The sequence below is a fragment of the Lutra lutra genome, chromosome 12 (assembly GCF_902655055.1).
Source record: "Lutra lutra chromosome 12, mLutLut1.2, whole genome shotgun sequence".
In the NCBI taxonomy this organism is placed as follows: domain Eukaryota; kingdom Metazoa; phylum Chordata; class Mammalia; order Carnivora; family Mustelidae; genus Lutra; species Lutra lutra.
In genome coordinates, this window is record NC_062289.1 from 66140702 (window position 1) to 66164453 (window position 23752).

The 23752-nt window shown below is 52.1% G+C and overlaps 1 protein-coding gene across 1 annotated transcript in view; it reads left to right on the plus strand.

Annotated features, from left to right (window-relative positions):
* The window catches only part of CABIN1 (calcineurin binding protein 1), a 158411-nt gene that overhangs the window by 87074 nt on the left and 47585 nt on the right, over positions 1–23752 (plus strand). The window contains 2 exon segments of the mRNA XM_047696245.1: positions 6098–6280; positions 10961–11292. Coding sequence (XP_047552201.1) covers positions 6098–6280; positions 10961–11292 — 515 coding nt within the window.

Here is a 23752-nt window from a genome sequence, read left to right on the forward strand (position 1 = left end):
GGCCATGCGGCAGGCAGGACAAGCTCAGGGTCTTTTGGGCCTTGCCCAGAGGTATCTTCTGCCCAGTGATAGAATCATTGTCTAAGAGCTTTTTATTCCTCTCCTTCACCCCAGTGATGTAAAAGAAATGAACTTAGTTTTCTTTTAATCTGACTTGCTTCTTGGTGTGAGACCTTGGTGCTTCCTAGTATTCAAAATCAGGATGATTTTAAATAGCTTTGTGCCAACCCTCTCTGAAAGGATTGGAGAGAAACTTGGCCCCGGGCTCTCATTTGCAGTGATGTGCTTATCCTCTGTTTCCCAGACACACAGCCCTCTCAAGGGTGGGCAGGAACCTTGGCATGCACCTTCCCTTGCTTTACAGGCCTGTTAAGGAGGAGGTCCCAGCTCCAGCCAGGGCACCTCAGTATGCAGAACTCCCACCTCTCCAGCTCTGACCCCGCAGCCTGCCTGCAGGGGGTGCCACTCGACTGTGGTGTGGGGCCGGGGGCGCGCTGCGGGGGTGGGGTGGGGTGGTTGCAGCTTCCAGATCCCTGTAACTTCCCTCCAGCATAAGCCTTCCTCAGGGCTCCGTAGGTGTTCTTGGGTCACCAACAGGATGAGGGCTTGTCTAGAATCACCACGGTGCCCCCCAGGGCTAATGTTGGGTTTTGCTCTCCGCCCTTTCAGAGGGTGGACTGTTCTGGGTTCTCTTGTGAATGAGAGGCTCAAAACAGGAGGCCTGGTCGCAGTCCCTTAGCTTACGCGTGTCCTGCTTCCTGGCTGTGGCTGTTGTTTTTAAAGGCCCCACCTGCTGATTTTTGTCCCCATGGGAGCAGACCCCCCTGCAGCCCAGTGCTGCCCTGTCTTGCCCACGCCATTCTTAGTGCAGTCTGCTGCCTTCCCTGCTCGCTCAGGTGCAGTAGAGGTTCCCCTCCGTAGGCAGCATCAAGAGGATATTAGCATGTTGGGAGTAAATATCTGCTTGCTTAAGCCAATCCATGGTTTTTATAATAATCACAACTGGGATTCCAGCAAATTAGTGATTCTTTAGGCCCAAAGCCCAACAGCTTGTGAGTACGTGAGCTCATCAGGCAGTCTGCCAGTTCTCGTGAGATCCTCTGGCTAGGCGCGCTTCCCAGACGCTTGCTGCATGACGTGCTGCTCAGCCGTACAGTGACTACAGCTGCTCTGGATGCTGGCGAAAAGTGCCGGCCCTGGCCTTTCAGAAGGACTTCTTCACTGCAGGAATGTGACCTCCATCTTGTCCGGGCCATCGGGCCATCGGTGTTCTCTTTGTCAGGGCCAGAGTAAGCGCTGCAGGGCGAGGTGGGTCACTGGGCTCTCAGGCCTGCGTTTCAGGCAAGAGGCCAGGCCCCTGTGGGGATCCCATTTGTTTGTTGGGGACAGAGCAGGGAAAGCAGTGGTTAATATGTTGGGAGACCTGGAGCAGCCCAAGTCGCAGATCTGGGATCCGAATATGGGTCTGAGTCTCCTGAGTCCTGAGCTCCTGCGGTGACCCTGTGTGGCCTCTGGAGCCAAGGCTCTCCTTTCCACAGAGACAGCAAATGGGCTGCCCCTGCCATTTCTCTGGGAGAAGTGATCCCCTCACACTGGGGACTTGTGTTTGGGACTTCTTGCGAGGGCTGCAGGCCTGCCAGGAATCCGCATTCGGTGCTCACAGAGCCTTGGGGTCTGGCCTTGCCAGTCAGGGAAGAGCTCCTCACTGAGTGTGAGACAGAGGGGTCCAGCCAAGTCCCTGCTCCCCTGTTAGTGAGACACAGAGCTTCTGTGTTGGCCGCTGAAGGGTCTTAGATATACTTCTCGTCCCAGTTTCTGTCATTCCACCAGCCAAGCTGATACTGATACCCACCAGTTCCTGGGCAGTAGACATTCCAAAGGCAGCTAAGGAGGAAGGGCTATGGCAGGCTCTGTGAGGCTGTCTGAGAGGTCACTGTCTCCAAATCCTGGTCTATGATTAGATCTGCATGAAGAGAGTGGAGCGGCAGAGCTGCCTTTGGAAGCACAGGCCTAATTCTGTGTTTCTTTGCGCAGGCAGGACCACTTTGGATGACCCTGTCAGGTCAGTGTGTAAGAAGTGATTACACCCCATCCACGTGATGCTGCCCAGGCGTGATCATAAGCAGAATCCTTTGCCCGTTCAGAACGAAATCTCTAACGTCAAGTTTGAGACATTACTTGGAAAAATCAGTCCAGTTTTTCTGGAATAATACTGATAATCGAGGTGATATTTTTGTCAACACTTATGGTATATCAGGCCCCGTTTCAAGCACTTTACATGTATTAACGTATTTAATCTTCCTAACAATTCTGGGAAGTGGGCATTTGTATGTATCACAGTTTGACACAAGAGGAAACAAAAATGTAAAGAAATTAGGGCAATTGCATAGGCTCTCCAACCTAATAAGTGACTGAGCAGGATTTGAACTGAGGCAGCCTAGATCTCCCAGAGTCCAGGCCTTTGTTTTTGTTGAAACAACTTTACATTTTGTTGCAAGTTTTTTGCCCACCAAGCTGCTCACTTTTGCCCTCCTAGGGGGCCCCCAGTGTTTGAGTTAGTTGAGCAAAGGATTGAGAATCCTGGGGGCCGTGTCTGTCTCTCTCCCTGTGTCCCCAGATGCTGCTGTACCATTGACCTCTCTGAGGCGATATGTAGTTGCAGCTCATAGGTGGTCAGGGGCTTAATCTGTTTAAGGTCATACAACTAAGAGAGTGGCATGAGAGGGACTTGAACTTGGCTCTCTTGATTCCCATTTCATTGAGCTTCCTCTTTCAGATACACAAAGTTGGAGACCAGGTTTTATTTTTTAAGGTTGTGTTTTGTCTTTTATTATTGGTTTGGTATTTATATCTCTTTAAAAATGTGACTGCCTTAGGCTTAACAAAATACATGTTTAAATTATCATAGTTCACCTTCAATTGATATTATGCTACTCATCAGCCGTGAAGGAAACGCCCATTTCTTCTACCCTTATTTTCATTCCTTTTACTTTTACATAAACTATAAACTCAAAAGAGGCTGCTACTAGTTTTGCTTTAGGCAGCAGACAGGAATACTTTAGAGGAACTACACATAAGGAAAAAGAATGTCTTTTCTATTATTATTTTAACCATTTCTGAGGAACTTCATTTCTTCAGGTAGATCCAGTTTCTGTCTGGTTTTAATTCATTCTACCTGAAGAACTTTAACATTCCTCGTAACTCAGATTTCATGGGAAGGATTCCTCTCAGCTTTTGTTTGTCTGAAAAAGCCTTTGTTTCTCCTGCATTTTTGAGAGATATTTTCACTGGATATAGAATTTGGGGTTGACTTTTTTTTTTTTTTTTTTTTTAAACTTAAGTCATCTCCACACCCCTTGTGGGGCTTGAACTCACAAGCCCGAGACCAAGAGTCACTTGATTTTCTGACTGAGCCAGCCGGGTGCCCCTGGGATTGACTTTTTTTTTCTTTCAGCATTTTTTTTTTTTTAATTAAAAAAAAATTTTTTTATGGCTTTTATTGAACAGAGATCACAAGTAGACAGAGAGGCAGGCAGAGAGAAAGGGGGAAGCAGACTCCCCGCTGAGCAGAGAGCCTGATGCGGGGCTCGATCCCAGGACCCCAGGATCATGACCTGAGCCAAAGGCAGAGGCTTAACCCACTGAGCCACCCAGGCTCCCCCAGCATTTTAAAAATGTTGTCTGACTTGCATGGTTTCTGATGAGAAGTGTGCTGTAGTTCTTAACTTTGTTCCTCTATATATGATGTGTTTTTCTCTGCCTTCAAGATTTCCTCTCTATCTTTGGTTTTCAGCTGTTTGAATGTGAGTCCTAGGCGTGGTTTGTTGTTGGTGTATTTTTTTTTTAAGATTTTATTTATTTATTTGACAGAGATCACAACTGGGCAGAGAAGCAGGCAGAGAGAGAGGGGGGAAAGCAGGCCCCCTGCTGAACAGAGAGCCTGATGTGGGGCTCGATCCCAGAACTCTGAGATCATGACCTGAGCTGAAGGCAGAGGCTTAACCCACTGAGCCACCCAGGTGCCCCTGTTGCTGTTTTTGTTCGTTTGTTTTTTGGGTATTGTGGAAGAGTCTTTGTCCTGCTTGGTGTTCTCTAAGATTCCTAGTGATTTGATGTCTTCCATTATTTTTGGAACATTCTGAGTCATTATCTCTTTAAATATTTCTTCAGACATGTGTTCATCTCATTTCCTTCCAAGGTTCTAATTAGTATGTTAGATCATTTGGGTGCTCTTGGGTGCTCTGTTCTGATATCCCCACCACTCTCCTTCTCTCAGTTTGTGTGATTTCTACTGACCTATCTTCAAGTTTTGGTTATTTTTCCCTCAACTGTGTCAGGTGTGCTGAAAAGCTTGACAGAGGCACTCTTTGTCTCTGCTATTGTGTCTTTTATTTCCAGCATCTTTATTGGACTTGTGTTCATAGTTTCCATCTCACTCCTCAAACTCCCCCTCTGTTCATGCATGTGTCCACCTTTTCTACCAGAGCCTTTAACTTATTAATCACATCTATATATCATATTCATCTTATTTTTTTAAGTGTATTTATTTAGTAATCTCTACCCAATGTGGGGCTTGAACTCCCCCAAAATGAAGAGTCACATGTTCTTCCAAGTGAGCCAGCCAGGTGACCCTGATCTTAGTTTTAAATTTCCCATCAGGTAGTTCCCACATCTGGGTCATTTCTGAGCCTAGTTCTGTTGATTATTTTCTCTCCTGACAGTGTTCGTGTGTGCGCGCGCGTGCATGCGCGCCTCATTTTTATATTGAGTATCAGATATTATGTGTAGGATGGAAGAAACTAAAATAAGTCATATTGTGCCTGGAATGGGCTTCTCTCTCCTGTTTCTAGGCTGTTAGGAGGGGAAATTAGGCTAGTCAGAAGTTGAGCTGGGGTGGGGTTTTGTTGTTGCCATGGTTACCTTCAGTGTACCACTGGTTTCAAATTCCTATGATCTTACCTTATGCTTGTAGCAGGGCTGATTTGCCAGAACCTTTTCTCAGTGTCCCATCCTCACCTTCAGCCTTGGGCTTTTTGTGTACACCTCAGGGAGGGTCACTCTCCATGATCTTGCCCCTTTTCCTGTGGTAGACTGCTTTGTGTGTTACTTGTGCTTGCTAGCCTGGGGAAGGGGCAGGGCTGGATATCTGTTGTCTCTGCCCAGCCTCAGACTTAGGCAGACTGTGTCCCTGCATCTCAGGAGTGGGGCTTTTCTTCCCCTAGTGGCAGGAGACTTCAAATATTTGGGCCCTAAATGGTTTCCTGCCCCTCCTTGCAGAGGTGTTTCTTTTCCCTTCTCACAGCTATAATAGGTCTTCACCTATACCCTGAAGGCAACAAGATTTGCTGTCTCTCCCCATCTGGCTTAAAGCTTTTGCTCCCCAGGACCAAAATGTCCCATCAGTGGTTCCTGCCTTTCCTATAGCAGCAAACAGGCCTCCTCTCCAGGCCTGCACCACTGGGAGGTTTCCTTCAGTCGCTCTTCCTGCACTGCCCCTGGTCTTTCTCATGAGCACAAGTGGAGGTCCAAGGGGAGGAGCTAACACGCGGGTAGCAACCTCCCTTGTGTCTATGTCTCCCAGGGACCTCCATTCTCACACTAGACTGCACTTGGCCTATAGCAACTGGATAAAAATGTCTGCAGGACTCTTACCTGCTTCAGTTGTTTATGCCTGTTGTCTCTGTGTGGTAGAAACACTAGAGAATATGTACTACTATGCATCTCCTTCCAACTCCTCCTTCAGCAAGATCATGTTGGCTGGTAGCCTGAAATTGGCCACGATGGGGGTATTTACACCACAGAAATCAGTAAATACTACAAACATGGGCTTCCCCCTACCCTGAGAGCCAGTTGTTAACCATTTATCAGAACACCACCATTTGGGGAAATCCCATAAGGTTGACCGTGGAGATTGGTGCCTTTGGTGAGTGGTTTAGTGGCCTCTAGCATGAGTTGGGCTCAGCAGGGTCATGGTGGCTGTTCTTAGGCCATCTCCTCTGCAGGACAGTCACCAGAACACTCACCCTGGGGAGGCCCCTCCATGTTGGAGCTGGTGTAGATTCATGCTGCCGCCCTCTCTCCCTCCTTTTCCCCTCAGAGCGCAGCCAGGACAGCACGGCCGTGGCACTCTCAGACTCCAGTTCGACACAGGACTTCTTTAATGAGCCTGCCAGCTCGTTGGAGAGCTCCCGGAAGCTCTACGTGGAGAAGAAGCTGCCTGTTCCCAGTTCCCAAGCAGGACCGACTGGTAAAGACCTTCAGGGGGCCACAGAGGAACGAGGTATGAAGACCTAGCTCTGTGCTTTAGAACTGCTTTGCTGACCTGTGGCAGTCTGGGCAGTCTAAAGAGCATGGGTCCCTGAGTGGCCTAGACTCAGTCTGGCTCCTGTCCTCACTCTTCTGCCTGCTGCTCTGGGACCTCAGCTGGGCAAGTTACATACGTCTCTGGGCTTCTGCTCCCTGTAGGGTGGGAGCGATTCCAAGGCCCATTCCAGGGGTTGTGTGGATGAAACAAGGGAGCTTAGGAAGGCGCTCTCATGGTGCCTGGAGTACATTGTGCACTCGGTGACACATGTTGTTGTGACCCCTGTGGCCCAATGTGGGAAAGCCACTTTCGTAACATGAGTGCCCAAATTTTTTTTCTTGCTACATAGTTACTAAAAAAGTCTTTGGATCCTAAATGTCACCAATGTGTTTTCTTTTTAGTCTGAGTCACATCAGGCCTTTAGGAAAAAGTGCCCCCTTTTTCGGGCAGGGGGCCGTGATTCAACCCCGGGGCACTCCCAGCTCTCATGGGTCCCCCAGGCTCCCTTTGTGGAAACCACTGGGCAGAGCCCCACATCTGGCTTATGGGAGAGCATGGGCAGGCTGTGTCTGCGGCGCCACTCAGGGGCTGCAGCTGGGCAGCCGGCCGTGGGTTTTGAGAGCTCTCCTGCCCTGGCCAGGGCTTGCCGAACAACAGCAGCAGCAGCAGCAACCACCCAGACCCATGCTTAGTGGCCCTGTGCCAGGCCCTATTTGAACTCCTTTTGTCCTCCCAGCCACCCTAGGAAACAGTCCCGTGGCTCTTCCCTCGTTACAGGTGAGGAACCTGAGATTCCGAGAGGGTTGGGAATTTGCCCAGGGTTAGTCTGCACACTTAACCTTTGGCCCATTCTTCCACTCTGGGTGGGCTGGGAGGGGCAGCTAGGGTTGGCGATGACCCCCCCACCCCCCCAGGATGTGTCTGCATAGGCTCTGGCTGGGAGAGTCAAGGCTCAGCCTTGATATGTAGATGCAGCCAGAGCCCTTCATGCTTGTGATGGCCTATCCAGCCCTCTCCTCCTCACCTGCCTCCCTGGCTGGCCTTAGCAGATGGTAAGGCTGCATGCCCTGCAGGCTGGCAGAGGTGCCCCCGTGAGGGGCAGGGAGGAGGACATGGAAGGTGAGGCCAGTGCCTCACTTTCTCACTAGACACGTTATGCTGTCCCAAACCGATGTTGACATTCTGCAACTGACATAAACACACCCCAAGGAGTTTAGAAGGGGAAGGAGAAAGTTACCAATAGGGCCATGCTCTAATACAGCAAGTCTTGTTCGTGTCCAGGTGAGGCCTGTTGTCTGTGTTCGTCAAGCACAGTGATCTGCTATGGGTGCTGTTGTATCATCACAGGCCTCTCTCCACCGTGCTTGGAGAAGTAGGGGACAGAGGCTGGGGTATACCCCAAGAGAGGGTCGGGTATAGTCTGGCCTGGGCTGGGCTGCGCTTTCTAGACACACGGGGGCATCCTACCCCCGCCCTCCTTCCATTCTGAACCAGTTGTTTAAGCAGACAGTGTAGGGACTTGCCACTGGTAAAGAAAGTTTGAGCAGAACCAATTATCACAGTAGCTGGTGGGCTTGAAGGAAAGCATTTTACTTCTGTGGATGCAGCTCTCTGCTCTAAGCCCAGCTTTTCCGTGTAACCACAGTGAAGTTGGTGAGCTTCCTGTCGGGAGAGTAGGTACAGCAGGGAATGTGCTCTGAGCCTACACCAGGCATACAGCATAGGGAGCAGTGTGCATTTCTAGGCCTGGCTCTGGCCAGTAGTGGTCTCTGAACCCCCTCCTCTGGGCTCCTGGCAGGCAGGAACCTGGCCACCAGGGCTTCCGCAGCTTTTGGCCCCCTGCAGGAAACCAGGATATGGTTTGGGCCAGGGCTGGGTGTGTGCCCCTACTGTGCTTCACACCCCAGCTCTTCGGGTGCACCCTCGTGGGCGGCCCTGCCACCAGCCTGCTGCTTCTGTCACGATCAGTGGCACAGGGCTCGCTCACAGATTTCATGGGCATTGTTGAGCAGCAGGGTGTAATGGAACCCAAGTTTGTGCCAGGCCCCGGGTGCCAAGAGGAAGTCAGGTCGGCTCTGACAGCCGCGCCCTTTCAGGTGCCCTCCCTCTCATGGCATCCAGTGGGTACCAGCTCCTGAGGACTCACCTCTCCTCTTTACTTCTCCACTTTGGTTTGTGGATGCTTCCAGAAAGGAGGTTTCTCCACAGGTGACTGTTCCACTACAGCTAGCTGAAGCTCTCCTTCTTAGGAGACAGAGCTTCAAAAAAAACGTATAATGCGAATGTAGCAACAGTAAAGGTTTATTGTTTTTAATGGAGGAAAAAGCTGCCCAAATTTCACTACCCAAACACAAGGGCTCTCTGTTATATTACTCCGGGGACAGCAGAGTTTGTCAACAGCTTGTGGTCCAGACAGTGGACATGGGTGCCCAGCCTGGGCCCACCCTGCCACCTGGGCCCAGAGCAGGATGTGCGTCGAGGATGCTGAGATAGCTACTAGGCACCTTGTTTGGGGACTGCCATCCTGTGGCTGTGCCTGCCCCTTGTTGGTCAGGAAGAGGCCTGATGACCATGCCTGAGTGCGATGTTCAAGACAGGTGGTGGGGGGTGGCCAGAGTGGGAGGGGGCCTTGTGTGTGCACTGTGGGTACTCTAAGCCAGTCCTTATTGCCAGCAGTGGGCACCAGGGTGGCCAGAACATTGCTTTTATCTGTAGGAGGAAGTCTTCTTGTTTTCATGCTGCCAGGGTTAGGACTGGACTTCCTGGCTGAGAAGCACTGTGTGGGCTTATTGACATTTCTGACCCCCTTCCTTCCACTAACGTGGACTGTGAGGCTCATTCAGCCGTAAGAGTGGACACTGCAGGTGAGAATTGTCACCCATGTCTCTAGGGCCTCTTCAGGCCACCTGGATCCCAAGCAGCTAGGTTTTTCGCTCATTCTGGCATTGCGGTTTTTTCCTCTCTCTTCACATGTCTTCACACATGCCGTCTGAGCTCTCTTTGGATTAATTCTTGATCCTCTGCTCACTTTCCTTAAGAAAGTGTGTCTTTGTGTGTGAGCATACACTTAGCATCTTATTTGAATCCCAGGGAGGCCTGCGTCTTCGTCCTGTTTCCCTATCTACCTTGTGTCTAGAACAGGACTGGGCCCAGACTGATTGTTCAGAATGTGTTTGTTGAGCAATATTTGAAATGTATTCCTTGAATTGAACACTGGAAATTGGGCATATTTGTGGGTAAGACGATTGTGTCCCCTGTAAGACACCAGCCCTGAGCAGACTCCTGGTTGCTGTCATCGAGCTCTCAGTGGGTGCCTGTGGGACCTGCGTGGTTTCCTGAGCTCCCCTGAAAGGAGAGCATAGTGTCGAGATCAGATGTGACCTGCTTTCCCATCATTCAGTCAGCTTTAAACTAGAGCCTTTGCTAGGCTCTAGGTGATGGGGGAGGGGGAGGCACCGTGCATAAATGCAGTGGGATGGGTGGTATCAAAAAGGTGGGTGCACAAAGCTCTCCGCAGACCCCACCCTGGGGCCGGGGAGGCCTGCAGGAGGTGGTGACAGCGAGTGCAGTCCTGAACATGAGAGCAGTGGGCGAGGCAGGGTAGGGAGTACAGACGGTATGTCCAGAAGGAGCAGCAGCGGAGAGGTAGGAACAAGGAGCAAGGTTTCCCCAATGGTTGGTCTCAAGGTGTGAGGCCAGGAGGGGAGCTAGGAGGAATGGCAGTACTGGTGGGAGGTGGCCTTGTGTGCTGTGCTGAGCAGCTTGGCTCTGTCTTGGTCAGATTCTTTTCTTGGCAAAAAGAGCTTTATGTGCACCTGAGGTCTGCATGGTTTTGCTTAGGGGAACTCGGGACCCTAGTCCTTGACCACTCTGCCACGCCGCGGCTGGCCCTAGCCTTCTGGCTGTCACTACAGTTGGGAAAGGGTCATCAGGCTAAGGGCAGGAAGGGGCTCAGCCTGTTGTGGCAGGCAGGCTTCAGAGTGGTGCCAGGCTGCTTCTCTGGCCTCCGCGCAGGCCTTGCAGACTCCTGGGTGCCCAAAGAGCCACCTTACTCCTGCTGCTTGCCCCTACCCTCTTCCTTCCATCCCTCTCTCCGGTCTAGCCATCTCCTTCTGCAGCCCCTGCCACCCCACTTGGGCTCTCCTGCGAGTAAGCTCTTGGTTCATGCACAGTAGTAGCAGCAGCCCTGGAGAAGGATGTCGGGTAGGCTGTGGGCTGAGGGGCTGAGTGGCGGAGCAGGTGCAGTCCTTTGTGTGCCTTTCCTGGGTGTTTCATTCCATGGTGGCAGTGGCCACCCCTTCCTTCTGTGGGCAGCTTCCCCGTGCACCTGCACAGGCCTCAGAGGTGGGACAGCCTTGTGCTGCCATTCAGAAGGAGACCCAGAGCCCTGCTTGCAACCCCTGCTCTCTGCAGCCTTGGGGCCCCTCTGCTGTGTGCCAGCCGGGACATCCTGTTTCGCAGGGGAGGAGGCTGGGAGGCTGTGAAGGACTCAGCTGGCAGGGGTAGAGCCAACACCAGGCCCCATGCCTCTTACTGCTGGGTCTGTTGAGTCCCTCACCTGTCTAGCAAGGGCACAGGCCTAGTGAGTCACCTCACTAAGGCACCTCTTTTGCTGGACCACTACCGAGGTGACTTTCTTTATCTTCTCACCCACAGGGAAAACTGAGGAGTCCTTGGAGAGCACAGAAGGCTTCCGGGCCACAGAGCAAGGCAGCCAGAAGCCTGCTGTGGACCCCCCAGCCTCTGCCTGCATTGCTCTCAAACCTGCAGCATCTGCACCTGCCCTGTGGGACGGGAAGAAGAGAGCTGACCCCCCAGGAGAGCCAGCAGCCTTTCCCCAGGGGCTGCCGGCTGGGGCGGAGGAGCAGCGCCAGTTCCTTACGGAGCAATGCATCGCCTCCTTCCGCCTGTGCCTCAGCCGCTTCCCCCAGCACTATAAGAGCCTCTATCGACTGGCCTTTCTCTACACCTACAGCAAGACCCACCGGGTGAGTGAGCTGCTGGCCCACTTGGGGCAGGAAAGGGCTTTGATCTTCCATGGGCCCATGAGCATCTGAGTGTTGGTGGAGCTGCTCAGGATCTTTGTAGAGGTGCATGGAAGGGATGGGACAGGAGAGATATAGGGGGTGGGTCCATCCAAGAGTGCTCCAGCTTTCTGGGTGAGAGCTGGTGAGGACTGTGGGTTGCAGCAGGGAATCATAGGAGGAGTGGGTCTGGGGATCCCGAAGCAGAATCTCAGGCTCAGGTACTGGCTGCAGGCTGAAGGCTGAGCTGTTGTCTGTGCGGGCTGGTGTAGTGACTCTCATTCAGCGTGGCCCCATGTGCACATCCCCCAGATGCCCTACAGAGGCACCCCCTCCTCTCTGTCCCAGGGCTCTGATGCAGTCTCTGTCCCCTCCAGACTCATCTTGTGGCGAGGCCTCCGCACCATCATCCTGCCCCTGGGCTTGCCTCCCCAGTGCAGCTGCCAGAACCATCTTCACAGCCTCTGCTGTATGGGGGTTGGGTGCTGACAGCCTCCTCCAGCTCTTTTTGGAAAGCAGATGATGTAGCAATTCTTTAACAGCTGTGCCCCAGGCTTCAGCACTCTCAGGGGCTTCCCAACCAGACTGCTTCTGCTGGCATGTCGCATCTGTGCAGGGAATGTGGCACTTGTGCTCTTCTAATTCCTCACGCACCTGGGAGGCACTGGAGAAAGTGTCTTGGTCACAGCATCTGCCCCCACCGAGCTCCATTCTAGGGGACAGGCAGATTTTAAAATATGCAAACGAGCAAATAAAGCTAGTCCTGTTGTGACACATGCTACGGAGAAGGCACCCGTGAAGCTGAGACCTGTAGGGTGGCCATGGGTAGAGTAGGGGACAGTGGGCAGGTTGGAGTACAGGCAGAGAGTCCCAATCAGGCAAAATGTCTGGGCATGTGGCAGTGTTGGGCAAGCCAAACTGGCTTTCCTGGCTGCCACTGAACCATCTGAGTCTAGTTCCCTCACTGGCCAGCCTGCATTTTGTGGTGGACCTTACTTCTGGTGCCCTGGGCCTTCGGAATCCAGGTAGACCTGTGTTTTAATAAAACCCTCTCTGCATCAGTCTTCAGAGACTGATGGTTGATGCTGCCCCTGCCCCCCACCATGTTCCAGTACTGCTCTGGGAACTTTCCTTCTTCTCTCCTTTGAGAGGAGCAGAGCCCCACGTAGGAAGGGACACTAGCATCCATCATCAGGATCTCTGCCGCCTTGGGTATCCCTCTCTTCAGATGCTACCCCCAAGCAGCCATGCAGCTTCTCCAGCTGTGGTCGGCTCTTAGCAGCACATGGAGCTTCCTGTGCTGAGCCGATACCTTCCCCACACTGTGGCAGGTGGTCTTCTCCAGAAGCAGTTGCTGTGACAGAATTTGGGGTATGAGGTGCCTATTAGGGAGGGATCAGCCACTATGGAAGGGGGGTGAAGATGCAGGGTTAGATGGAGGAAGAGCTGAGTTGCAGTGCTGCCCCACAGAGCCCCCAGCACCCAGCCCCTGCCTCCCCATTGAATGGCTTAAAGCTCAAAGGAGATGGTGCGTGTAAAGGGCCCCACCTGGTGCGAAGCATAGGCTGCCATTTTCCCTGCCTGTCCCCTTGCTGGATGAGGTTTTTAGAAGTGGAAAATAGTATCTATAATTTAATCTATAATTAAAAATTAAGAGGGGGGATATCCACTGTTCTGCCACCCTAAAACAAAAGCTATTTTGTATGTGCATTTTTTCCAGTTCTTATGCATACACGCCATTGACTGTCACTTCTGTGACTCTTAGATACTTCAGGTCCAGGAGCTGGGGGTGTTGGTCTCTCTCCACTTCACATCTGGATACCTGGCTCAGGGTCCCACAGTGGGAAGTGACAGCCTGTCATTGGCTCAGGTAGCCTCATCCCGGCCCAGTTGCTCCATTGCTCCCCCCGCCATTAGAGCATCTGTGCTCAGTTTGCCATTTTGTTGCTATTTCTGTGAATGTCCCCCAGGTCACCTTGGTCACCCTCTGATGGTCTGGTGGGTGGGTGGACCCCATTGGATCCAGCCATCATTGGTCGTGGGGATGGAGGCTGCCTTGGCTTCCTTCCCGGAAAAGGAAGAGATGATGATGAGAGATCAAGAGATGATGATGAGAGAGATTCCATCTCTTGAGAGATGGAATGCTGGTCTTGATTCCGAGGAAGACCCCCTTTCTTACCTGGCAGTTGTCTGTGGGTGCTGGGTGTGCCTCAAGAGCTCTCCAGGCCACCACACCCTAGGCCCTGGTGCACCCCAGCTAGCTCCACTGGCTCCTTTGCTGACTTGACTCAGGGACCTTTGCTGAGCAGCAAGTGTCACCAGCTTGAATGGCAGGTTGTTAACACCTCACTGTACTGAGAGCCTGAGTTAAGGCTGATCCTGTCTGAGGCATGCCCTTGTCCTGGGGGCTGGGCATGGTTCTACCCAGGCCCTGGGTGTCAGTTTGTCCACAGATCTGGGGGACACAGCCAGTGCTCTCAGTGACTAATGTAGAACCATTAGCCGACAAGCAGTGACTGCTTTCCAAACACAGCTGTTTGGTAACAGACACTTCCCGCTGTGTATATTTAACAGCAGCACATTTCTTCATAAAATCCGCCTGTGGGCTTGGCAGTGGCATTTTCCTGTTGCCATCTCATGGCTCAGTGGCCAGCTGGCTGGAGCATCCATTATCCCTGCCTTCAGAGAGGCCCCAGGGGCTGCGCAGGTTGACTCCAGATCCTTTGGGTCTTTCAAGTTTTCCCAGCTGAAGAAGCTCTGTTCCGTTCAGAGGCTTCCCCACCCCAGGCCTCTGCAGAGAAACTACCCTAGGGTGCAGGGAACCATTTGCTTAGCTGTTGGCAGCAGGATTTCTAGGGGAAGGAGAGGGAATGTGGGCTCTGAATGTGGGCTCACCTGGGTTCAGATCCCAGGTGAGCGGGGGGATGATGACAGGGCTCTTCTCTTGTGGTATTTGCACAGGTGATGGGGTGAGGGGTTGGGGGCCTTCCCATTGAGCCTCTCACCAGGACCCCAGAGCCCATTTCCTCAGTGTCAGCATCTCCCATAACTCCTAGCCCGTCTACTATGTCTTCTGACTGGAGCTGGCTGGAGCTGCCCATGAGGGACCCTTGCTGCCTGCCTAAGGCCTTGCTCCTGCCCAAAGCTGGCTTACTGTGCACAGGCTGACCCCTGGGTCTGCCAAGGCAGGTCTGCTGCTATTCTACACTGAGGGCCAGGGACACCTGAGGAAGCAGGGCTCCTTAATGCTCTCCTCACCCTAGGGAAGATCACAGGTGCTGTTGGCCATAAGGACCCTAAGTCTATCTATTACATCACTTACAGTTTCCAAGATTATAGTCTCCACCAGGATTTTGAGACCTGGACTGTCAGTCTATGCCCAGAAAAACCTGTCTCTTGGAATCCCTGTGAACAGCCCAGTAGAGAGACCACATGGCATTGGGACCTTCTTTTGTGAGGCTTCTGAAATTCACTAATGAGATCCAGAAAGAAGGCTGGGGTATGGATGCCCCTGTCCCAGTTCCCCCCACCCACTGCCTGTGGCTCAGCTGGGGAACTTCAGCACCTCCTGCTGCAAGGGGTCTAGGGCAGAGTGGGTTATAAGTTGGTTCCTAGAACCAGATAGTCTTGGAAAAGAACAAACTTAGAGGATTCATATTTCCCAATTTCAGAATTTGCTGCTGATCTACAGTAATCAAAACTGTGAAATATTTAGCTTTAAAAGGAAGGGAATTCTGACACGTGCTACAACGTGGATGAGCCTTGAGGACATTATGCTCAGTGAAATAAGCCAGGTACACACAAAAAAACAAACACCCTGTGATTCCACTTACACGAGGAAATAAGTCAAAATAAGAGCAACAGAAAGTGGAATGGTGTTTTCTAGGGGCTGGTGGAGAGAATGGGGAGTTGTTTAATCAGTATAGAATTTTAATAAATTCATTTCATAAAATGGAATAGTTCTAGACGTCTGTTGCACAACAATGTGAATATGCTTAACACTACTGAACTGTACACTTAAAAATGGGTAAGGTGGTAAATTTCCACATGTTTTGTACCACAACTGAAGATAAACAGTGTGGTTGGTACTAGCCTAGGAGTAGTTGTATGGATAACAGACTAGAACTGGGAGCCCAGAAACAAAGGCATACATCTACGGCCAAGTGATTTTTGACCGTAGGTGTAGTTTGACCTGGTAGTGGTTTCTCAGATAGGACATCCAAAAGCACAAGTGATAAAAATAAAAAAATAATAAGAAATGTGACACCATCAAAATTAAAAACTGGTGCTTCAAAAGACAGTATTGAGGGGCACCTGGGTGGCTCAGTGGGTTAAGCCTCTGCCTTCAGCTCAGGTCATGATCTCAGGGTCCTGGGATCGAGCCCCGCATCGGGCTCTCTGCTCAGCAGTAAAGCCTGCTTCCTCCTCTCTCTGCCTGCCTCTCTGCCTACTTGTGATCTCTCTCTCTATCTGTCAAATAAAAAAAAAAAAAAAAAATCTTTAAAAAAAAATAAAAAAAAAATTTAAAAAAAAACAAAAGACAGTATTGAATTGAAAAGATAGCCCATACCAAGGGAGAACTGTTTGCAGATCCCAGGCAGGCGCACCTGGTTTTACTGTGCTTCATGGGATTACACCTCGTAGACACTACGTTTTCTACAAATCGAAGGTTTGCTGCAACCCATTGTTGGACAAGTCAGCACCAACAGCATCTGGTCACTTTGTGTCTCTGTGTCACATCTGAGTAGTTCTCACGATATTTCACACTTTTTCATTATTATTATATATATATTTTTAAAGATTTTATTTATTTATTTGACAGAGATCACAAGGAGGCAGAGAGGCAGGCAGAGAGAGAGAGAGGAAGGGAAGCAGGCTCCCTGCTGAGCAGAGAGCCCGATGCGGGGCTCGATCCCAGGACCCTGGGATCATGACCTGAGCCGAAGGCAGAGGCTTTAACCCACTGAGCCATCCAGGCGCCCCATCATTATTATTATATTATAATGATCTATGATCAGTGATTATGACTTGCTGAAACTCAAATGATGGTGAGCAGTTTTTAGCAATCAAGTAATTTTAAATTAAGGTCTATACATTGTTTTTTTAGACATAATGTTATTGCACACTTAATAGACTATAGTATAGCATACACACAACTTTTATAAGCACTGGGAAACCAGAAAGTTCATTTGACTCACTTTTTTTTGGTATTCACGTTATTGTGGTCCCGAACTGAACCCACAGTACTTCTGAGGTATACTTATTTGTGATAAGGGACTTGTGTTTAGAATATATATATATATTTTTTAAAGATTTTATTTATTTATTTATTTGACAGACAGAGATCACAAGCAGGCAGAGAGGCAGGCAGAGAGAGGAGGAAGCAGGCTCCCTGCTGAGCAGAGAGCCCGATGCGGGGCTCGATCCCAGGACCCTGAGATCATGACCTGAGCCGAAGGCAGCGGCCCAACCCACTGAGCCACCCAGGCGCCCCTGTGTTTAGAATATATTTAAAAAAAAAAAAAAAACCTCTTACAGCTCAATAATTAAAAGACAACCCAGCGTAAAAGTAGGGAAAGGATCTGAGTGGACATTTCTCCGAAGAAGATATACAAATGGCCGATAAGCACAGGAGAAGGTGCTTAATACCATTAGCCATTGGGAAAAGGGGACTCCAAATCACACTGAGCTACCACTTCCTATCTACTAGTCTGACTAGAATCAAACATTTCAGCCTCTCCTCCTGGAGGTCTGGGGGTGAGCAACCACCCCCTCACTAGCAGTTCTGTGGGGGCAAGGGAGTTGGGCACCAGGGCTACGTGCCCCCTTCTTAGAGGCTAGAGTTTGTAAACACTGGTGCTTTCCAGAGGAAGTTTTCTCTGGAGACCCTCTTGTTGAAGTTACTGCCTTTCCTAAATTTACTTTGTTTTGTGCTCATTGCTGGGTCTCAACTTGGGGAATGTTCTTCCCATTCTCTGCTCTTGCTAGTCCTCCCAGGTTACTTGACATCTTAAGAGAAAGGTCAAGAAGCAGAGTCCACTGCGGCACTAAGGCAGCCTGGCCTGGGTCAGCTCCTCGGTCTTGTTTTGCACAGCACCTGGCCCAGGCAGGGTGAGCGGGAAATTGAGGCTCTGAGGGGACAGCAGCTTGTCTTGAACGCCTTGGTGAGGATGTGGCAGGGCCTGGAGCTCCTGGGGCTCAGATGTTTCCTTTGCCTCTACTTTCCAAGTGGGGGAGACCGAGGCCTTCTAACTCACGTCCCTCACCTGGCTGGGTGGCTGGATGTCCAGCTTCTTGCTGAAGCCACATGGTCACTGACTGGCTACTTTTTTAGGCTGAGCCAGGAAAGGCTTACTGAGAGCCCTTGTGTGGGACACTGAAGCTTTAGCAAAAGCAAGGCTGACATGCCAGCTCCTGTGAGCACAGTGGCCTCATGGTAATTGGGCAGCTGCCAGTCAGTGTGGCAGGAGGCATGCAGTGAGCCAGGGGTGCATGGCACCCCAAGTGAGGAAGGAGAGGAGAGGAGAAGGGCCTGTTCTATGGAAGAGGCCACCATCCTGGGGCTCGGTGCACTGCTGACCTCTGGGTCCCAGGCTGGGGCTCTGCTCATCTGTCCCCAGCGCCCAAGTCAAGGCTTGGCTTGCAGTCAACCTACACTTGACCAAAAGGTTTTCCTCCCACCCTCCAGGGTGGGCGTGAGCCTTGCTCGCTCTGCTGCGGAATGAAGCCTACCTTGTGCCATATGGATTTTCCCCTCTAAGCTGGAGCGGCTCTCTGACAGTTAGCATCCACGTTGTCACCGAGAGGTGACACCTGGGTGAGAATTGCTCAGGAACCTCAGGGGCATGAGATGGGCAAGGGACTATTCAGCCTGCCCTGATCATAGGCCTGGCCCTTCCCCAGACCCTGTGATTAGAGTGTGTCCCCCTCCCAGCACTTGTCCCCTTCCCAGTATGCCTGCTGGAACCTGAGCCACCCCGCCAAACAACAGCTCCCGGAACCTCACTCAGGCTCAGTCAGCTAGACAGCTGGCTTCTAGTTCCAGTCCTGTGACAGGTTTCCTAAGTTGTCAGGTGGGGATAACAGCATCTCTGCTGTAGGTTTTAAGTTTTATTGTGAGGAAAAGTGAGTTCATAGTGCTTTCCCAGCTGGGAGACATTCATACCGATGATGAGCGCACAGCCTGACTTGCAAGCCCCACGTGCACACCTCTCTGATGGGAGCAGCAGCCACTGGCTCTGAGCAGTGCTCTAGACCAGCTCTGGGCCTTTGTCCCTGTCCAACTGTCCTCTCAGAGGAAGCTGCCTCAGTGTCCTGGCTGAGCCCCATTGCAGTGCCTCCTCCCAATGGTAGATGGCAAGGCCCTGTCAACGTGGCAGCCAGCGGGATAGCGGCCTGGCCGTTCCAGCCCCATCAGACCAACTTCTGTGGCCCAGAACCTGTGTAGGGTGAGCCCAGCCCCAGTGTCTGTGTAGGACTTGTTTGGTGAGAAGCTGCCTCCTGCCAGGAGAATCTTGACTGTGCTGCTGCTGCCTGTGATCTCCGGAGAAACCGCTGAACTTTGACTTCAGAGTCAGCCTGTGCTCTGGTGTGAGCTTGGGCAAGAGACTGGCCAGCCGGGCTGTGAGCACCTGCCCCTCACCCATCCGTTGTGGGTAGTTTCCCACCTGCCTGTGCCACCAGTTCATGTCCAGACCCTGCAGAGTCAGATTAAATGAGAGCCTGTGAGGAGGGCCATGCATGGTCCAACTGGATGGCTGTGAAGGGATTGACCTTCCAGGCTGTGACACAGCCACCCCAGGGCACAACCTGGAAGACCCTGCTGCATACACACAGTGAATGTCCCAGGAGCAGGTGGTAAGCCGCACGTTCCAGGTCAGACGGCAGGACCAGGCACGACAAGGGTGTGCCAGCCACAGAGCAGGGTGTGCCCCGCCATTCCTTCAGTCCCTTCTCCCTTTCTGTATGCATAAAATGATTCCAGGCCCCAGGCTCCCCATGCAGAATCCTTGGGATGCTGCTCATCCCAGCTAGCCAGTTTTTTGTTTTGTTTTTAATGGGATTTGCAAAAGGAAATTTGAGATTTGTCTCAACTTTAGAATCTCTATTATGCATTTCAAAGTCTTTCTGCAACATGGTTTGAAGATTTTGCTGTGCCTTTGGGGAGGAGGGACAAATGGCCCCTATAAGGGCCCACTGTCTTCCTTGTTCTCTCTCAGGAGGAGGAGAGATATGGATCCCAGCAGTTGAATGGGTTGAGTACTCTGCTGGCAGCACCCATTATAAATCATACTCAGTTTGGAAGAAATCACTACCACCTTGTCATCCCATAGACCATGACAAGGCCGAACCCCTGTATTTTAGTACTATCCTTTGTGCATCTCTGCAGGTTCATTCATTCGACAGCTGTCTCCTGCATTGTCATGTGCGAGGCCCTTGCCTGAGGGGCAGGGATACAGTGGTATGCACAGCGAATCCCCTCCCCTTGAGTGCGCACAGAGGGAATGGAGAGTAGAAACACACATAATGGTGGTTAGTGATGCATCTGGGAGAAAAATGACGCTGGTAAGGGGGTGCATTGGGGGAGTGTAGCCCTTTGGGCAGGGAGGTCTGGGAAGGCCTCTCTAAGCAAAGGCCTGAAGCAGGTGAGGGAACTAGGCAAGGTGATACCAAGAGAGGCTTCTGGGTGGACAGCATAGCCCACATGTGTGCCTTGAGATGGGAATGGGCCTGGCAGGACTAGAATCAGCTAGAAGCCTGTGTGACTGGCTGGGGGTTGGGGCATGGGGTGAGATGTGGTCAGAGATCTTGAGGGCCTGGGGAGGCAGGAAGGACCTGTGGGGTATCATTCTGAGGTTAAACCAACCTCAAGGCCGTGTGTGTAAGAGACTCGGGCTGCTGTGTAGAGAGTGAGAGGGTTTGCCAGTCATGCCTCAGACGGCTCTATCCAACTGCTAATCCGAAGAGCCTTAATGAAGGAGTGATTTACAGGGGCCTGGGTGGACGTCAGGATCCCACAGGGAAGAGGTAGTGCAGAGCCCTGGGCCAGCCCCAGGCGCCTCTGCAGCAGGCTGCCTGTCAGAGCTGTTCGTCCTTGGTGGCCAACTCTCAGCACCACAGGGAACTTGGGATAGATGGATCTGCTCTGGTCTCTGCCCTGCTCCACTCTCCCACTGGTGCCTCCTGCTGGCCAAACCTGCTCAGCAGCCCTGGGGTTGCACTTCAGGCCTGGCTTTTCAGGTCCGTGTGGGGAGGGCTGAGGGAAAGCAGTGGCACACTTTGCCAAATCCAGGGGCAAGGCCAGGTCCTTGGAGAAAATACGGGAAGGCCCGGCTTGGCAGGGGGAGTAGGTTGCATGGGCTGGGGTGTTCTCCCCAAGGTGCAGGTGAGGAACTTGGTGCATTTGTGGACAGTTGCTTTCCATCTGCTACCTCTGGCATTCTTCAGCTGACCCTAAGAGAGGCCTGATGGTCACTGCCAGTCTCATCCTCCATGTGGGCAACTGAGGCCCCAAGAGATTAGTTATATGACCCCCAGGCTGCCAGGCATTTGTTCGTCTGTTCCTACAATAGTGCTTCAGAGTGTGGCAGTGTGGGCCCTTGTGAAGAACTATCAGGCCGATCTAGGGCTTCTGAATTACTGTTTTGAAGAAAGAACAGAGAAGGGTATCTTGAAAGATGGACTTCATGTTCTAGTTCGCCCAGCACGTGAGCTTCCCAACAGCTTCCTTGGGTAAAGGATCCCAGGGTGCTGGCTCTGCCCCAGTGCTCCTGCTAGGCTGCCCACCCCACCACGCACAATTGGTACTCTCCTGCCTCAGCTCCTCCAACTGACCCACAAGCTCACTCCCTGCCCATTCCTTTCACTCTTCCCAAATATCTGTCACATCCCTTCTGTGGACCCCATCTAGGCCTTGCCCCTGAGGAGCCATCAGTGAAGAAGTCAGATGGTGTCCCTGCCCTCATGGGGCTGACACACAAGAGGGTACAGACAACAAAGCCATTGGAGGGTCAGCAGAAGAGGCTATTTAAGGTGGCCATGGGGCTGTGGAGACTGTATTTGGGGCAGGTGGGAGTGGGGTAAGATGACACTAGGCAGAGAGACCTGTAGGGACCAAGGTGGGGACAGAGGCAGGTATGGCTACAGGGCCATGCATGATGGGAGAGAGAAGGGAAGCAGGGGAACCTGCATGTGTGTGGGTAAACTTGAGTTATGGAGCTGGCTCTCACTCTTAAGGAGCTGAGGCCTTCAAGCAGATGAGTCAGGAGAGTCTCTCGGCCTTTTGGCAAGATAGGGGTGTCCAGGTGCCAGACAGTGCAGGATGTTGAGGTGCCATGTGCTTCTGGGGATTTTTTTCCCCATCTCTCATCAGGACTCTGCCCTCCATCTGCCCCATTTGGGCCTTCAGTGTGTTTTGCCTTCTGTCAGAGGAGGGTCTGTGCACTAAGCTTCAGGGGGCCTACAGATCCCAGGAAGATTGGTGCTGTTATCTGGCAAGTGGCTCCATGGTGTTTCTCCCATTCCCAGGGGGTGACGGTAAGCTGAGGCTCTGGGCCAGTGGCATGGTGGCAGGTTGCTCAAGGCCTGAGACGGGGCTGCCTTGGAGCTGCACATAACATGAGCCCAGGTAGATTTGTAAAATGACTTGCCCACCCTGGGGTGGGGGTGCAGGGTAAGAGCCCAAGCCTTGGAGTCCCTCGGGTCTGGACCAGAATGCAAGCCTGGCTCTGCCGCTTCCTGGCTTGGGGGGCTCGGACCAACTCTTAGACCTCCCTGAGCCTCAGTTTCCTTGTTGGTAAACCAGTGATACTGAGGATGAGGAGTCATGTGCTGGGCCCAGCCCAGGTGGCATCATGCCTCTCGCCATCCCGCAGTGTGCAGCTGTAGGGCAGACTCTGCGGTATAGGTGTGCCTCGGTGGGGCAGCTCTCCTGCCCCTCCCCTCCCCAGCCTGGCGCTTGTCAGTTCTCCGGGCAGATTTCCTTGTCTCTGTCAGCTCCCATCCGGGGCCTCAGAGAGAAATTAGCTGAGGTCTCCCGTGAGCCGTCTGGACGCTTTGTGCCTTAGCCATCGATCGGCTCTCTCTGGCGGTCCTGGGAGACAGCTGAGGAGACTTGTTCTCTGCTGGTGTGCAGGGGCCAAGTCTGCAGGAGGCTAATTGACAGTCTTGATCGGGTTTGGCAGGCCTCTGCTTTCTGTACTCAGTTGTCAAGTGGCTGGTTTTCAGGTCTCTAGGAGTGCTGGGACCTCTCCTCCAGCCTCCTCCCTCCCTGGTCCTCCACCTTCTGCCTAACTGTTCAGTTGGGAGGGCTGTCTCAATGCAGGTGTTAAGGGAGAAGCTGCAGAACAGCTTCTGGCAGAAACAGAAGCCCTCCAGGGATGTGTGTTCCTATCCTGCCACCTTGGGGTCTGGAATGAGATGCCTGGCTCAGGGAAGCAGGGTCCCCCACTCTCTCCACCTTGGCCCTGGTGCCATCTCTCTCATGTGTCCCCCAAGTCACATGGAAGTCTTTGTTGTATTTTATTTTCTTGATGTTCTTACGAAAATCACAGCCACCACGGAGATGCTTCTTCAAGTCTTATTTCCTACACTTCTCAAACTGCTACTAACTGGACACTTCCCTTAAATCCCAAAGGAACCCCAGAAGGGGCTTTCATGTCATGACTCCAGCTCTGTAACAGCTGGGTACAAACTGTAGCTCAGGTGTCATCTCCCCGAGGAGCCTCACTGAATGACTTAGACTGAACCATAGGTGAGTCCCCTTTGTGCCCTGTCTCCCTGGTCATGGTCAGGTGGACTCCCCTGTCATGTTTGAAGTGCAGGTATCGGTCTTCTGTCTCATGTCCCTTTCTGTGAGGGTCCCCTTCATGGCTGATTAGACCAGCAGCCCCTCACATCTCACTTGGGAGAGACTTTGAACCAAGTGGCACTGAGACGAAGGGATCGTGGCTGAGTACTGATAGAGGTTGTGAGCTTTTGGGCTTCCTAGGCAGTTGCCCTGCCTGCTGGAGGTCTGAAGCTTTATCTTCTCTTTGGGTTCTATGTCCCAGGGCCCTGAGGAACCCTGAGAAGCTTGAACTAATCTGAGTTGGATCTTACTCCTTGAAATGAAGCATACCTGACCCACTGTTTCCCTGCTCCACGCTCCATTATTTGTCCATGGCTGACCCTCCCTCTCCTGGCAGAAGTATCAGGCCAGGCTTGTAACCAGCCTCAGGAGGCTTCCTAATGAACTGGTCTGGGAGGCGGGGTTTCTGAGCCATACTGCTGTGCTGGGCCCTGCTCTGGACATTGGAATGTGAACTGCAAGTTGATCCCCCTGGCGCATTGGAACTCATAAGCTAAAGGCTGGGACTGAATAGTTCGCTTTTCTTCCTATGTATAGGGCAGAGTGGCCCCTGTGTTCCTGGTCAAGGGCCCGTGC